Here is a 17,151-nt window from a genome sequence, read left to right as displayed (position 1 = left end):
CTGACCAGTATAGCCTACTTTTTTTTAACACAGGTGTGCAAGTTTTTGGCTCACCAATAGGGGGATAGACTGAACTACAGACACATAATCTAATTTCATCAATCTAAATCAACGCCAGTACAATCAGCATATCAATATGATTTACGAGACAGGTATCGTGTTCAAAAGCACAGTTTTTGATGACTGGCGTGGCTTACTCCACACTTTTTATGCGTCCCAGTAATGAGGTAATGTAATGCTATTGATGTCATGCTACTTGTTTGGACAATACAACTGAGGGATCATTTACTATATAAAAAGGATGCGATTTATTACATTTAGGTCAGTGCATCCCCAATCACAGAGACAAACAGACCCCGACCTGGACTCTCAAAGAAAAAACATAAGAATCAATGATTAACAGTGGAGGGGAATTAAATATGGATAAATAGGTTACTTTACATATTGAGGGACACATTTTTCAATGGCATTACAGGATCTGTGCGGTTTCAAGGACTCTTTTCTCAACTCTAGATGGAATTTTCAAGCTTCACATCGCATGGCCCAGGAAGACACCTGCATGCTTTTTGGGAAGAGAACCAGAGATATATCAAGCAGGGGATTGTCGTGGAGCAACAGTGAGAGCCCACTGCATCTTTATATACCAGCTGCGGAATACCTCAGTGAAAGCCCGATACAGTTTGGCCAAATCAACCCCAACACTGCACCAAACCATATCACCCCCCTTCACCAGGATTCAAACCTACCTTTCCTCTCTTTTCCTCCTGGCTTTCCTCCCTCCTCCTCTCCCTCTGTCCCTCTGCCTTTCCCCATGTCTCATGGCACCACCACCCTGGCCTTCATGTTCCAGGGGGGAGTGATAGCTGCAGCAGACACACGGTCCAGCTGCAATGGGCTGGTGGCCTGCCCAGCCTCCCAGAAGATCCTGCCTGTCCACTCCCACTTGGTGGGCACCACCTCGGGCACATCCGCCGACTGTGCCCTATGGAAGAGGATCCTGGCTCGGGAGCTCCGGCTTTACCAGCTCCGCCATGGCAGAAGGCTGTCCACAGCTGGCGCTGCCAAGCTACTAGCCCACATGCTGCACCCGTTTAAGGGCACTGAGCTGTGTGTGGCAGCCACTCTGTGTGGTTGGGACGGAGGTGAGGTGGAGACAGGTCCTCTTGAGCATGGCAGCAAAGGGGCGGATCAGCAAGAGAACAGATCAAAGATGGGGAGTGAAACAGATGATCTGGAAAAGACATCAGAAAGTGACTCAATCTCTCAAGCAGAGGCACGGGGAAGGAATCCGTGCCTCTCACCAGCCATGAGTCGGCAACACTGTTCTGCTGGAGGTAAACAGTTAGTGCTCTCTGGCCCCAGCTTGTACTATGTCTGCAGTGACGGGACTCGCCTGCAGGGAGCGCTGTTCTCTGTGGGATCTGGCTCGCCCTATGCCTACTCTGTGCTGGACGGAGGGGTACAGTGGGGGCTGACGGTGGAGGAGGCCATCTCACTGGCCAGAGAGGCTGTGTACAGGGCCACACACAGGGATGCATACTCTGGGAACTGTGTGGATGTGTACCATATCACCTCACATGGGTGGACTCGCAGGGACAGAGAGGAACTGAGAGAGGAGTATTACAGAGAGAAGGAGAGAGAAAGAGTGAAGGTGAAGGGAAGGAGGGAGAAACAGGAAGGAGTGGAAGATGGGCAGAGCAGTGGTAGAAAGAAGTGAAACTAAAGAAGGCAAAAGAGAGTTGGAAATAAAGGCTTAGAAGAAGAAAGAAAACAAGAAACTTGTAAGGGACCAATAACTGTACCCTACAGGGTTTTACTGAGATTGTTTGTAGACCGATGAATATTGATCCTTTTTGTAAACATCAGAGGTCATGTGTTAATTTATGTTCAAAACCAGATTATGGACTAGATTATTCACATGATTCACATTTATTCTTGATAGAAATGTAGTGCTTGATTTAGAATTTAGTCTTGAACCACAATGGCGTTGAATTAAAAACATAATAATTTCTGAGAATTGCCAAGAAGACTCTGGAGGCATTAATGCAAGATGTCCCTGGACTGCAGAAGGAAAGTGGGCCACAACCTGGTCCTCAACCTGCATCTACCTTGTTTCCTGTGAATGGGACAACCACGGGGAGTCTATGGTAAGGCTCATAGAGGTTTTGAAGGAGGCTCCTCTCCTCTGGGGTCGGCCCAGGCTGCAGGGCTGGATGAGGATGTGCGGGCCCTGTCCACATGCTGGAGGCTCTGTGCCTCTCGGGAGATAAAAGGGGCACGATCTGCCAGTAGAAAGAAGTAAGGCCAAGAGGTCACTGTTGGGTGCGCCTCTATCTTATCAAAGGATATGCATGGTTTCTTGGGGTAGGGAGGCGGGATAGGTTAATAAGAATAATAATGATATGAATTTATTACATTTCTATAGCGCTTTTCATAGAATCTCAAAGCGCATAAAGAGCAAAAAAACAAACAAGCAATATATCATGACAGGTCAACCAAGGTTGAAGATCAGGTGAGGCTGTAAAATCCATTAAAGTATTTTTTAAGGTAAATCAATCATACTGTGTGTTCAGAGATCTTCAGTACAGTAAAACTACATGTAATTTCTCTCAACAAATAAGAAATATGTGTCATGAAGCCTAATACTGCATTTTCATCATTGTGAACCATCATATTTTCATAAAGATTTTTCTTTATCATGTGTTAACAAACTTCTACTAAATAATAACCCATAATGAACTTCTATAATATCGAAATACCCTTTTCCTCTCTGCCTATAGACGGGTTGGTTGTTTAGCAACAAAGCCGGCATGTGCGCAACTATGGGACAAAACAGAGGGCGTTGGCTTAGATTGTTGACAACATATAAACTATATTTCGTCTCTAATGTTTATTGAACATTTTTAAATAAATGTGCACAATGAGCACTTGTTGTCTCTCAAATACATTGTTACAGTTGTTGGTTAGCTAGCGGGCAAATTTTTGCCATATTAGCATAGACTTGACATCAGTCAAAGCATCTCAAAACAAGACATGGTATCAAGAACGAGCCACCTACGATTCCACCCATGGCAGCTTCTTGACATTGTTGCTAGCTATCTGGCCATCCAGAATCACAACAACACACAGACTTCTGCCCCATTGAAGCATGTGCATCGTTTTCGTAACCCATCTATAGCTGACAATGAACTATAGGGAATCATCCAAATATCTTAGTGGGGCCAACTACAGTCACTGGGTCATCTCTTAGAGATGAAGGACTCTAATGTCCAAAGTCCCATTTTAGCATGGGCAGCCCCATTGAGGACTTTCACAATTTTGAAGTAGTCAGCTGGGTGTGATTTCCTATGCGTTAAGGAAGGGTCACATAATTCCACGCAGGTCATCAGGAGGGATCGGCCAATGCATTATACTTGTAAGCAAACATTCCATAACTGCAGGTGGCAGTAAATCGCCAACCTTGGCTTTATACCGGTTCAAACAACACACTCCAAGTGGCAGTACATACCCTTTTAGTTTGTTTACCAACCTATAGAAGTAGATGGCCTCAATGGCGGTGCCCATGCTTTCACAGACGGCATAATGGGACAGATACAACACAGATAGGATCATGCCAAGCTATACAGAGGGTACTCTAGCAAACAAACCGCAGAGACCTGAGGACACCATCCAACCTAGAACTGAGTGAGTAGTGTTTGGTCTGATGCTATTTTGAAAGCCAAGAAGAAAAATTTAAATAAAGTACATTACAATGATATATTTTACTTTATGGGGACTGAATGCTGAGTTAAGGCTCCCAGGCTTGCAAAGACAGACCAGATACAAATTCAATTAGCACTAAGGAGTGGAATAAAATGTGTCGAGGCCTTTGGGCCCAACAAGTGGCAGGAATCTTTGAAGCATCCTCTGAAGCCCCCTCCTGTCACGATTGTGTGTAGGAACGGACCAAGGCGCAGCGTGAATATCGTTCCACATATTTTATTTTAATGTGAAACTATGCAAGAATACAATAAACCATAAACAAAACAACAAACCGTGACGAAGAGGTGCTACATGCACTAACTCAAAATAATCTCCCACAAACAAAGGTGGGAAAAACAAATACTTAAATATGATCCCCAATTAGAGACAACAATGACCAGCTGCCTCTAATTGGGAATCATCCAAAAAAAACAACATAGAAAAACAGAAAATAGAACCAAACAACATAGAAAAATAAAACTAGAATAACCCCCCCCCCCCAGTCACGCCCTGACCTACTCTACCATAGAAAATAAGAGCTCTTTATGGTCAGGACGTGACAGTACCCCCCCCAAAGGTGCGGACTCCGGCCGCAAAACCTGAAACCAAAAGGGAGGGTTAGGGGGAGTGTCTAGTGTTGGTGGCGGTTCTGGTGCAGGACAAAGAACCTTCTCATCCCGCGGATCCTCCCACATCGGAGGCGGTTCTGGTGCGGGACAAAGAACCCTCTCATCCTGCGGATCCGCCAGCATAGGAGGCGGCTCTGGTGCAGGACGAAGAACCCTCTCATCCTGCAAACCCGCCAGCATCGGTGGAGGCTCCGGATCGCAGACCGTTGCTGGAGGCTCCGGGCCGCGGGCCGTCTCAGGAGGCTCCGGGCCGTGGGCCGTCTCAGGATTTTTTTACATTTTAGTCATTTAGCAGACGCTCTTATCCAGAGGCTCCGGACCGCGGGCCGTCTCAGGAGGTTTCGGACCATGGGCTGTCTCAGGAGGTCCCGGACCGCGGGCCATCTCAGGAGGTTCTGGACCGTGGGCCGTCTCAGGAGGTCCCGGACAGTGGGCCATCTCAGGAGGTCCCGGACAGTGGGCCATCTCAGGAGGTCCCGGACTGTAGGCCGTCTCAGGAGGTTCCTGACTGTGAAACGTCGCCGGAAGCTCTGGACTGGGAACTGTCGCCGGAAGCTCTGGACTGGGAACTGTCGTCGGAAGCTCTGGACTGGGAACTGTCGCCGGAAGCTCTGCATTTTTTTACATTTTAGTCATTTAGCAGACGCTCTTATCCAGAGCACCAGACTGGGCAGGCGCACTGGAGGCCTAGTGCGTGGAGCCGGGACAGGTGGCACCAGACTGGTGACACGCACTTCAGGGCGAGTGCGAGGAGAAGGCACAGGACGTACCTGACTGAGGACACGCACTCCAGGGAGAGTGCGAGGAGGAGGCATAGGACGTACTGGGCTGTGGAGGCGCACTGGAGACCTGGTGCGTAGAACCGGTGCAGGATATACTGGACCTTGGAGGCGCACTGGAGGTCTGGAGCATAGAGCTGGCACAACCCGTCCTGGCTGAATGCTCACTTTAGCCCGGCAAATGCGGGGCGCTGGCACAGGACGAACTGGGCTGTGAATGGGCACTCTCCCGAGCTTTCGCTCGCCACCAGCACACACACATTGTTGGGGTGAGTGACTCTGCACTTACAATGGCTAACCCCAAGTAATTACATATTTTATTTTTTTCTTATGCATTTTGCTATTTGCCTCATGACTTCTGCATGCTTTGTTGACTACAAATGTTCTTTACCCAACCGTGGGACAGACTATGTTTGTTCCCACACTCAGGACTCTGACTCTATTGGTTACACTGACTTTTGGCCTCCCATCCTATTCTAACCACCTCTCGCCGGCTTTGTATTCATGTTGCCTGATGAAATTGCTGTACAATATGATCTTGTTGCCATCTGATGCACATTCAGATGTCATAAATCAGCACTGCAGAGCTCTCCCTGTCCTATGCCGTGCCTTGATTGTATTAATGTTGATGATATCTGGAAATGTGCATGTATACCCTGGCCCATCTTCTGTTGCTAGCCCCAATTCTGACGTGTGCTCTGATATCTGCTTCACTGATTTCTGCTCTCATAAAAGCCTGGGTTTTCTGCATGATAACACAAGAAGCTTATTACCTAAAATGGATCAATTGAAAGTGTGGGTTCACAGCTCCAATCCAGATGTGTTGGTCATTACTGAGACGTGGTTAAGGAAGAGTGTTTTGAATACTGATGTTAACCTTTCTGGTTATAACCTTTTTTGGCAAGACAGATCTTCCAAAGTTGGTGGAGTGGCAATCTTTACCAAGGATCACCTTCAGTGCTCAGTTGTCTCCACCAAGTCTCTCCCCAAACAATTTGATTTGTTGGTTTTAAGCATTAAACTTTCAAATAGCTCTTTGTTGACTGTTGCTGGGTGCTATCGTCCTCCATCAGCACCGGCCTGTACCCTACCTGCCCTAAGCTCTCTCCTGGCCCCTTACACTAAATCTGAATTTGTACTGCTAGGTAACCTAACCATGGGACATGCTTAAACCCCCTGACCAAGACCTAAAGCAATGGGACTCCCTAAATCTTTCTCAGATTATTACCAATCCCACAAGGTATGACTCCAAAAACCCAGAAAAGGCTACTCTCCTTGATGTTATCCTCACAAATAATCCTGATAGGTATCAGTCTGGTGTTTTCTGTAATGACCTTAGTGATCACTGTTTTACAGCCTGTGTTCGTAATGGCTGCTCAGTGAAACGACTTGTCCTGATTTGTCATAGACGCTTGCTAAAAAACTTTAATGAGCAAGCCTTCCTTCATGACCTGGCCTCTGTAAAATGGTATGGAATCAGCTTGATCCCCTCTGTCGAAGACGCTTGGACCTTCTTTTTAATATTTTCAGTGGTATTGTTAACAAACACGCCCCCATAAAGAAAATGAGAATAAGAAACAGGTTCAGCCCCTGGTTCAACCGTGATCTTGCAGAGTTACTCCAACTCAAGAATTGCATTTGGCGAAAGGCTCGGCACACATACTCAGGCTGACTGGCTATTGTTCAGGCAAATGAGAAATAAGTGCACTCAGGCTATCCGGAAGGCCAAAGTTAGTTACTTTAAGAAGCAATTCTCTCTCTGTGGGTCTAACCCCAAGAAGTTCTGGAAAAAGGCTAAAGACCTGGAGAATAAACCCTCCTCCTCACAGCTGCCCATGTCCTTTAATGTTGATGATGTGGTTGTTACTGACAAGAAGCACATGGCTGAGCTCTTTAATCACCACTTCATTAAGTCAGGATTCCTATTTGACTCAGCCATGCCTCCTTGCCTGTCTAACATTTCCTCATCTCCCACCCTTTCCAATGCGACTATCCCTGATGCTTCTCACTCTTTTTCCCCTGCCCACCTACAAAGTTTCTCCCTGCCAGCAGTCACTAAGTCCGAGGTGCTAAAGAAGCTCCTTAATAAACTTGACCCCAAAAAAACATATGGGTCAGAAGGTTTAGACCCTTTCTTCTTTAAGGTCGCTGCCCCTATCATTGCCAAGCCTATCTCCAAACTTGTTAACTTGTCTCTCCTTTCTGGGGAGGTTCCCATTGCTTGGAAGGCAGCCACAGTTTGTCCTTTATTTAAAGGTGGAGATCAAGCTGATCCTAACTGTTATAGGCCTATTTCTATGTTGTCCTGTTTATCAAAAGTGTTGGAAAAATTTGTCAATAATCAACTGACTGGCTTTCTTGATGTCTATAGTATTCTCTCGGGTATGCAATCTGGTTTCCGCTCAGGTTATGGATGTGTCACTGCATACTTAAAGGTCCTCAATGATGTCACCATTGCCCTTGATTCTAAGCAATATTGTGCTGCTATTTTTATTGACTTGGCCAAAGCTTTTGATACGGTAGACCATTCCATTCTTGTGGGCCGGTTAAGGAGTATTGGTGTCTCTGAGGGGTTTTTGGCCTGGTTTGCTAACTACCTCTCTCAAAGAGTGCAGTGTACAAAGTCAGAAAATCTACTGTCTCAGCCACTTCCTGTCACCAAGGGAGTACCCAAGGCTCTATCCTAGGCCACACGCTCTTCTCAATTTACATCAACAACATAGCTCAGGCAGTAGGAAGCTCTCTTATCCATTTATATGCAGATTATGCAGTCATACTCAGCTGGCCCCTCTCTGGATTTTGTGTTAAATGCTCTACAACAAAGCTTTCTTAGTGTCCAACAAGCTTTCTCTACCCTTAACCTTGTTCTGAACACCTCCAAAACAAAGGTCATGTGGTTTGTAAGAAGAATGCCCCTCTTCCTACAGGTGTTATTACTACCTCTGAGGGTTTAGAGCTTGAGGTAGTCACCTCATACAAGTACATGGGAGTATGGCTAGACGGTGCACTGTCCTTCTCTCAGCACAAAACTGCAGGCTAAAGTTAAATCTAGACTTGGTTTCCTCTATCGTAATCGCTCCTCTTTCACCCCAGCTGCCAAACTAACCTTGATTCAGATGACCATCCTACCCATGCTAGATTACGGAGACATAATTTATAGATCGGCAGGTAAGGGTGCTCTCGAGCGGCTAGATGTTCTTTACCATTTGGCCATCAGATTTGCCACCAATGCTCCTTACAGGACACATCACTGCAATCTATACTCCTCTGTAAACTGGTCATCTCTGTATACCCGTCGCAAGACCGAATGGTTGATGATTATTTATAAAACTCTCTTAGGCCTCACTCCCCCCATCTGAGATATCTACTGCAGCCCTCATCCTCCACATACAGCACCCGTTCTGCCAGTCACATTCTGTTAAAGGTCCCCAAAGCACATACAGCTAGCGACTGGAATGAGATGCAACAAACACTCAAACTGGACAGTTTTATCTCAATCTCTTCATTCAAAGACTCAATCATGGACACTCTTATTGACAGTTGTGGCTGCTATGTGTGATGTATTGTTGTCTCTACCTTCTTGCCCGTTGTGCTGTTGTCTGTGCACAATAATGATTTTACCATGTTTTGTTCTGCTACCATGTTGTTGTTATGTTGTGTTGCTACCATGCTGTGTTGTCATGTGTTGCCGCCTTGCTATGGTGTTGTCTTAGGTCTCTATATGGTGTTGTGTTGTCTCTCGTTGTGATGTGTGTTTTGTCCTATATTTATATTGTATTCATTTTTTATTTTGTATCCCGCAGGAGGCCTTTTGCCTTTTGGTAGGCCGCCATTGTAAATACGAATTTGTTCTTAACTGACTTGCCTAGTTAAATAAAGGTTAAATAAAATGAAAAACCTTCAATAAAATGCCGCATTTAAAACAACTTGGAACTCGGAAAAATACGACGTCAAATCATGACATCGGTGATCCGTTCCGGTTGAAAAGTCGGAGCTCCAGAAAGAGGTCTAAGTTCCCGAGTTGAAATTCAGATTTGGATGACCTTACAAATCGATTTTTTTTCCAGTCGGAGCTTGATTTTTCCGAATTCCCAGTTATGTTGAACGCACGGAAGTCGGAGATTTCCGAGTTCCCAGTGATTTTGAACGAGGCATTATTTATAAATAATCATTGGCTACAATGCTGTATCCTTTGGCCATCTTGAGAAAACCCCGAACGATGTTCAAAACAGTGACGTATTTCCTTTTAACGGCAAAATTGGTTCGATAACAACATAAGCCCTACCCTATCGTCATCATCCATAGTTCAAAGATGGCTCTTGCTAGTGTGTTGCAGAGTGAGTCAGTAGATTTTTCCAACTATGGTCGCCAGCGTCGTGGCTTCGCCAGTGGTTTGTATGAAGCAGAGTTGGGTTTGGAGTCTGTTGGAGGAGATCTCTCTTTCGCTCTGAGAACCCTGTGCTCTAACGGAGATGGACCAGATAGAAAAATTGAATTCCTTCATGGCACAACCACTTTAGCCTTCAAAGTAAGTTTGCTAGGTAATTTTCTTTGTAGCTAGCTAATATGCTTGTTTGCTAGCGAACGGTGGCTAACGACATAGCTAACTTTAGTTAGTTAAGAATAGTTCGCCAACAGTTTGCACGATAGCTAGCTAGCTAGCTAGCTAGCTTGTATCATCAAGGAATTAACTGTAACGCTGACGTTATGAAACGCCATTGTCACAGTTTAAGTGACGTTCATCACGCGTTCACGTACATTTTGCTTTCTAGACCTAGCTAACGTTAGTTCGATCTTTAGTTGGGCCATGTATTAATGAATATGAAATAGCTAACCACAGCGTTCCAATGCTAAAACATGAACTTACTGAACCAACGTGAGGTGCATCCCATAAGAAATTCTCACCTGTGACAGCTAACTCTTCCAGGTCACCTGTGTACCTACATCAAGTGACCTATAACCCCATGTGAAAGGGCCCCTAGTAACATCCTTAGACAGACAACACAAACAACATATTGAATGAGAACATAATCAGACTAAAATGGCTCCTCCATGGCCATTTTAGCTGTCTCGATAGGCTACTTGTTTAAACAATTACATCTGAAATAATCAAGGCTAACCATTGTCTTCTGCCTCATATCCATTCTCCCTAGTTCCAGCATGGTGTCATTGTGGCTGTGGACTCCAGAGCCACAGCCGGCTCCTACATCGCCTCCCAGACAGTGAAGAAGGTAATAGAGATCAACCCCTACCTGCTGGGCACCATGGCTGGAGGTGCAGCTGACTGCAGTTTCTGGGAGCGCTTGCTGGCCCGCCAGTGCCGCGTCTACGAGCTCCGCAACAAGGAACGCATCTCAGTGGCAGCCGCCTCAAAACTGCTGGCCAACATGGTGTACCAGTACAAAGGCATGGGCCTTAGCATGGGAACCATGGTGTGTGGCTGGGACAAGACTGGACCAGGTATGGATATGATATGAACTGTGTGCATCAGGCATCACTGTTTTAGCTTAATAGCAATTATAGCATCCCTCACTGTCGATATCCTCTACTGGGCTCAAACAAGTGATCCTCTGCTTCGCAAAAACACACAGGACCGCCCACTTGACAACTTGCTAGCCAGTTGCGCCTCCAAAAAGTAAGCCATTCGGCAACATGAGTGGAGACATTTGAAGCTGTGGAGTGAGCTTACAGTACGATCTTATATCTATTACACGTGCACCAACCGACATCATAGTCTAAGCTGGATAGGGACAATAGAATGGGTTAGCCTATATATCACACATAAGCTCAGCCGTGATAAATTTAGGGCTAGGTTCAATCCGGATGGAAGATCCATGTTATAGCGCGATTGAAATGTAAAGGGATTTTCCGATTGAGCCGACGTGCAATTTTTACCGCAAACATCTTTAAATTTCAATCACTGAAATAATCAAGGCTAACCATTGTCTTCTGCCTGGAATCTAGACCCAAATCTCTATCAGATCTTGGACAACTAGGGATCTGAATTTTGAATTACACACGTGAGCCACAAACTCAGCAAAAAAAGAAACGTCCTATCACTGTCAACTGTTTGTTTTCAGCAAACTTAACATGTGTAAATATTTGTATGAACATAAGATTCAACAACTGAGACACAAACTGAACAAGTTCCACAGACATGTGACTAACAGAAATTGAATAATGTGTCCTTGAACAAAGGGGGGGTCAAAATCAAAAGTAACAGTCAGTATCTGGTGTGGCCACCGGCTGTATTAAGTACTGCAGTGCATCTCCTCCTCATGGACTGCACCAGATTTGCCAGTTCTTGCTGTGAGATGTTACCCTACTCATCCACCAAGGCACCTGAAAGTTCCCAGACATTTCTGAGGGAAATGGCCCTAGCCCTCACCCTCCGATCCAACAGGTCCCAGACGTGCTCAATGGGATTGAGATCCGGGCTCTTCGCTGGCCATGGCAGAACACTGACATTCCTGTCTTGCAGGAAATCATGCACAGAACGAGCAGTATGGCTGGTGGCATTGTCATGCTGGAGGGTCATGACAGGATGAGCCTGCAGGAAGGGTACCACATGAGGGAGGCGGATGTCTTCCCTGTAATGTACAGCGTTGAGATTGCCTGCAATGACAACAAGCTCAGTCCGATGATGCTGTGACACACTGCCCCAGACCATGACGGACCCTCCACGTCCAAATCGATCCCGCCCCAGAGTACAGGCCTCTGTGTAACGCTCATTCCTTCGGCGATAAACGTGAATCCAACCATCACCCCTGGTGAGACAAAACCGCGACTCGTCAGTGAAGAGCACTTTTTGCCAGTCCTGTCTGGTCCAACGACAGTGGTTTTGTGCCCATAGACGACGTTGTTGCCGGTGACGTCTGGTGAGGACCTGCCTTACAACAGGCCTACAAGCCCTCAGTCCAGCCTCTCTCAGCCTATTGCGGACAGTCTGAGCACTTATGTAGGGGTTGTGCATTCCTGGTGTAACTCAGGCAATTGTTGTTGCTATCCTGTACCTGTCCCGCAGGTGTGATGTTCGGATGTACCGATCCTGTGCAGGTGTTGTTAAATGTGGTCTGCCATTGCGAGGACGATCAGCTGTCCATCTATCTCCCTGTAGCGCTGTCTTAGGCGTCTCACAGTACGGACATTGCAATTTATTGCCCTGGCCACATCTGCAGTCCTCATGCCTCCTTGCAGCGTGCCTAAGGCACGTTCACGCAGGTGAGCAGGGACCCTGGGCATCTTTCTTGGTGTTTTTCAGAGTCTGTAGAAAGGCCTCTTTAGTGTCCTAAGTTTTCAGAACTGTGACCTTAATTGCCTACCGTCTGTAAGCTGTTAGTGTCTTAACGACCGTTCCACAGGTGCATGTTCATTAATTGTTTATGGTTCATTGAACAAGCATGTTTAGACCCTTTACAATGAAGATCTGTGAAGCTTTTTGTTTTTTTACAAATTATCTTTGAAAGACAGGGTCCTGAAAAAGGGCCGTTTCTTTTTTTGATGAGTTTACATATTGCAGTAGCATAAATGTCATATCTCCCATGATTTTTATAAATGTATGGCACATCCTTCCCCTTATGTAGGGAAAGCTCCTATTAAAGTGCACTAAAGACAAAAATCTAAAAAGGGGGAACACACTGTCCTGTCACCTCAGACCACAGTACAGCAGCCATAATTTATTTTTATTTCCCAGCGATTCTACATGTTCAATCTCCTCCATTCGTCGACACCAACAGGTGATTTACTGCACATGGCTAACGTTCGCTAATATTAACATTTCACTTTCTCACCCTTCCAGGTCTCTACTACGTGGACTCTGAGGGGAACCGTGTGTGTGGGGACCTGTTTGCTGTGGGCTCTGGCTCCATGTACGCGTATGGCATCGTGGACAGCGGTCTGAAGCAGAAGGACCTGACAGTGGAGGAAGCCTGTGATCTGGGTCGCAGGGCCATCTATCAGGCCACATACCGTGACGCCTACAGTGGAGGACAGGTCAACCTCTACCACGTCCACAGTGAGGGCTGGACCAGAGTGTCCCAGTCAGATGTCCTAATGCTGCACCAACAGTACCAGGCAGAGAAGGCATAGAGAGGAGATGGTTCATGTATGGCGAGAGAAGGGCAGGGGTTAATAGAATGTAGGGGACGGTAGATGTTATGTGACAGCGTTGTGAGACCATTCAATCAAAAAATAATTGTGTTTACACACATCCAAGCTTGGCACAGGATCTGGATGACTGAAAATGATCTTTAAAGATATTTGTAACCTGGTTGTCACTACATTTTCCATGCTCTGCCAGGGATAAAGGGGTGTTGCTGACTTTTATTTTTTTATTTTGACTGCTCTGTAACATTTTCAATAAATGTTTTCATTCATTCTCATCTAATGTGTGCTTTTTAAAAAACTTTATTGGTAGCAGTGAATTGAACAGACCAGTAATGTAAGATTCCATTATTGTCATGAAGGATTAGGGTAAAGGAAATATGAGCTGTTTTCAGTGAAAACAGCAATAGCGCTACTCTCACTTTCAAGGCTAAAGGAATTAACCAGGTTCAGTACGCAGCCCAGACAAAGTTTTATTTGTCATGTGCACAGACCTTACAGTGAAATACTTACTTACAAGCCCTTTTAACCAACAATGCAGTTAAGAAAATACCTAAAGGGAAAAAACATAGCAGTAAATGGCTATATACAGGGGGTATAGAGGTAATATGTAGAGTTAAAGTGACTGCATAGATAAGAGTAGCAGTAGTGTGGGGGGGCAATGCAAATAGTCTCGTTAGCCATTTGATTAGATGTTAAGAAGTTATGGCTTGGGGGTAGATGCTGTTTAGAAGCCTCTTGAACCTAGACTTGGCGCTCCAGTACCGCTTGCCGTGCGATAGCAGAGAGAACAGTCTGACTAGGGTGGCTGGAGTCTTGACAATTTGTAGGGCCTTCCTCTGGCACCGGCTGGTATAGAGGTCCTGGATGGCAGGAAGCTTGGCCCCGGTGATGTACTGGGCCGTACGCACTACCCTCTGTAGCGCCTTGCAGTCGGAGGCCGAGCAGTTGCCGTACCATATAACAATAACATGCACTTGGGAAGTTGTGCAGACTTGGTAAAACATTTATTTCCTGTGTCATGTTTCCACATGTAAAAATGGAAATGATTCATGTTCTTATCACACTAGTATAGGCATACTATATGTATTCACCACAGGAGGCTGCTGAGGGGAGGATGGCTCAATAATGGCCGGAATGGAGCAAATGGAATGGAAAACAGAAACCTGAGCTGTGTTTGAATACCCATACTAACACAGATCTGGGGAAGGGTACCAAAACATTTCTGCAGCATTGGAGACAGTGGCCTCCATCATTCTTAAATGGAAGAAGTTTGGAATCACCAAGACTCTTCCTAGAGCTGGCAGCCCGGCAAAACTGAGCAATTGGGGGAGAAGAGCTCCAGAGTTCCTCTGTGGAGATGGGAGAACCTTCCAGAAGGACAACCATCTATGCAGCACTCCACCAATCAGACCTTTATGGTAGAGTGGCCAGGCGGAAGCCACTCCTCAGTAAAAGGCACATGACAGCCTGCTCTCAGACCATGAGAAACAAGATTATCTGGTCTGATGAAACCAAGACTGAACTTTTTGGCCTGAATGCCAAGCGTCACGTCTGGAGGAAACCTGGTTACTTAAAAATCATACAATGTGATTTTCTGGATTTTTGTTTTAGATTCCATCTCTCACAGTTGAAGTGTACCTATGATAAAAATTACAGACCTCTACATGCTTTGCATGCTCTGCAAAATCGGCAGTGTATCAAATACTTGTTCTCCCCACTGTATGTATACAAAACAAAATATATGGTCTTTGTATTTTAAAGTCATTGTAATGTGGTTAACCTTAAAAATCTAAATGAAAATCAGTCAAATCTAAAAGACAAAATTCAACCAGAGAGCGCCCTTAGATCATGAGAACGCCGCAGTTGACCATTGCACTTGAATCATTCCCACGGTGAATGGCTAGGCCTGCTACGCTATGAAACCACACACTATTGCAGAGACTATGATATTACTGGCCACAATTGATATAGTAAAAACAATGTGTGGGAGACAGAGGCACAGAAAACCACATCAATACCTTTGTCAGATAACACTGTTAAAAGAAGAATTTATGCTATTGCTAGCAACAGGGGCGAAAATCTGATATCAACTTTGGAGGGGACAATTACATGAAATTTTCTCAAGAGCAATTCCTGAGGGGGACACCAAAAGTAGTGCTGTAACACATAGCCTACATTGTAATATGGTAAATGTATATTGAGGAACCAAAGAAATAAGGTGTTTGCCGTACTCCTAACTACCGGTACCCAAAACTACAGAACTAATCACAACAGCAATACCATTGCCTTTAACAAATCTTAGTTCAGTCACCAGTTTAAGTTGAGAGTGGGGGTATCTATGGCATTTTCCAATTATGTTCCTATTTTACAAGTCAAAAAAATTGAGAACTTTTCATAATGTTGCCAAACAAAGACTCAACAAACTTACCTGAGACTCCCTGTCTCTGCCAGTCTGTCCCTGCATATCTGTCCCCAACTCTGCTGTCTGTGTGCCATCTGTTGCCTGCTCTGCCTAATGACATCAGTGTGAAACATTTCCATTAGAATTTCATTTCTTTCTTATGAACATTTTATCAACTAGTCTTTGAGATATTAGGCTACTAGGGTTTTTACTGTACGTTTTGGTGTATTGAAAAATACTCTGATGTCCGTCTTTTATTTTTCTGCCATTTTTCTACCTGGCTGGCTGGCTGGCTGGCTACACACACAGTGTGTAGGTTATGTACAGTAGGAGATGGGCTTCTATCATCTTCAATCATTCTATTTGGGCTTCGATCTAAAAGATAGCTAGCAAATGTGAAACGGATTAAAATGACAAGAGTTGACAGCTGTATGAGTTCACCATTTACACAACATATGCTGCAACCTTTTGTAATTTTAATAGTTTGTTTCATATTGGCTGGCTTCCAACAATAGCTGAATTTGCATAGCTAGCGAGCACCAATTCAGTTTCAGTGGTGTTTGCTATAATCTTTGCTACCCGGGTTAAATAAAGGTGAAATAAAATAAATAAATAAAAGTTCCCTTGCGACAATTTAGCTTTTGCAACGAGACCATTAAATATATTTAAGACAATGGTAGAAGAGAGTGTAGTTCTGTTCAGTTTGGATTTCAGTTTATTGCTAACCTTATCACAGGGACTTTGAAGCACTAACTTACATCATCTGCATGCTGAGCTTGGAATAAATTGACGATAGCAAAGATTCCATCTTTGACGATGCCACATAAATGGAATAGTTACTAGCTAGCTTAATAGTTAATATTTGCGCGCTAGCTCTGCATATTCAGCTAGTGTGTGTGCGCGATTGACTGGATTAATCTCACGTCAGTAGATACGACCTCTCTGTTATCTAGCAAGCTAAGGAACTGGCAGTGGATCAAACCATTGTGAGGCAAAGGGTGGGGGGGTCGCAATCTTTTGAAACTTAAAAACGCGCTATTAAGTGTCTATAATCTGCACAATTGCTTTCATTGCATATTATTAATATTATTTAAATTACATAGTTATGTTTCAGTGATATATTGGGGGGGACAAATCATATTTTTCCCAGGATGGGGGGGTCGTGTCCCCCCCGGGATTTCCGCCCCTGGCTAGCAATCAAAAGGAAACTGACTGAACAACTCAAAAACTCCCCAGCTTATGCTCTCCAAGTGGACGTTAGCTGTGAGGGCTGAGATGCCCATGTTTTGACCTTAGTTCGCTATACATGTCAGGGGATGATATTCATGAGGACTTATTGTTCTGTCTCACGATTCCCGAGCATGAAACAGCACAGGGGATGTTCAATGTGCTGCGTGGCTATATTGATGAAAAACAGATTCCATGGGATCGAATGGTTGTCTTTTGCACGGATGGGGCTCCATCTATGGCGGGACGGCAGGCAGGCCTCTGCACT

The 17,151-nt window shown here is 45.0% G+C and overlaps 2 protein-coding genes across 2 annotated transcripts; both read left to right on the top strand.

The window, feature by feature from the left end:
• The first annotated feature begins 346 nt into the window (after positions 1 to 346).
• LOC106560352 (proteasome subunit beta type-5-like) lies at positions 347 to 2,764 on the top strand. The gene has a single exon (XM_014123190.3). The coding sequence runs from the start codon at positions 464 to 466 to the stop codon at positions 1,715 to 1,717; it is 1,254 nt and encodes a 417-aa protein (XP_013978665.1). The 5' UTR covers positions 347 to 463; the 3' UTR covers positions 1,718 to 2,764.
• A 6,619-nt stretch (positions 2,765 to 9,383) lies between these two features.
• Positions 9,384 to 13,530, top strand: LOC100194696 (proteasome subunit beta type-5). The gene is made up of 3 exons (XM_014122889.3): positions 9,384 to 9,677; positions 10,303 to 10,609; positions 12,948 to 13,530. Exons 1-3 carry the CDS (start codon positions 9,462 to 9,464, stop codon positions 13,235 to 13,237), a joined length of 813 nt encoding a protein of 270 aa, XP_013978364.1. The 5' UTR covers positions 9,384 to 9,461; the 3' UTR covers positions 13,238 to 13,530.
• The last annotated feature ends 3,621 nt before the right edge of the window (positions 13,531 to 17,151 follow it).

Source organism: Salmo salar, chromosome 10 (genome assembly GCF_965601325.2).
Source record: "Salmo salar chromosome 10, fSalSal1, whole genome shotgun sequence".
NCBI lineage: Eukaryota > Metazoa > Chordata > Actinopteri > Salmoniformes > Salmonidae > Salmo > Salmo salar.
This window is presented reverse-complemented; position numbering and strand designations above follow the sequence as displayed.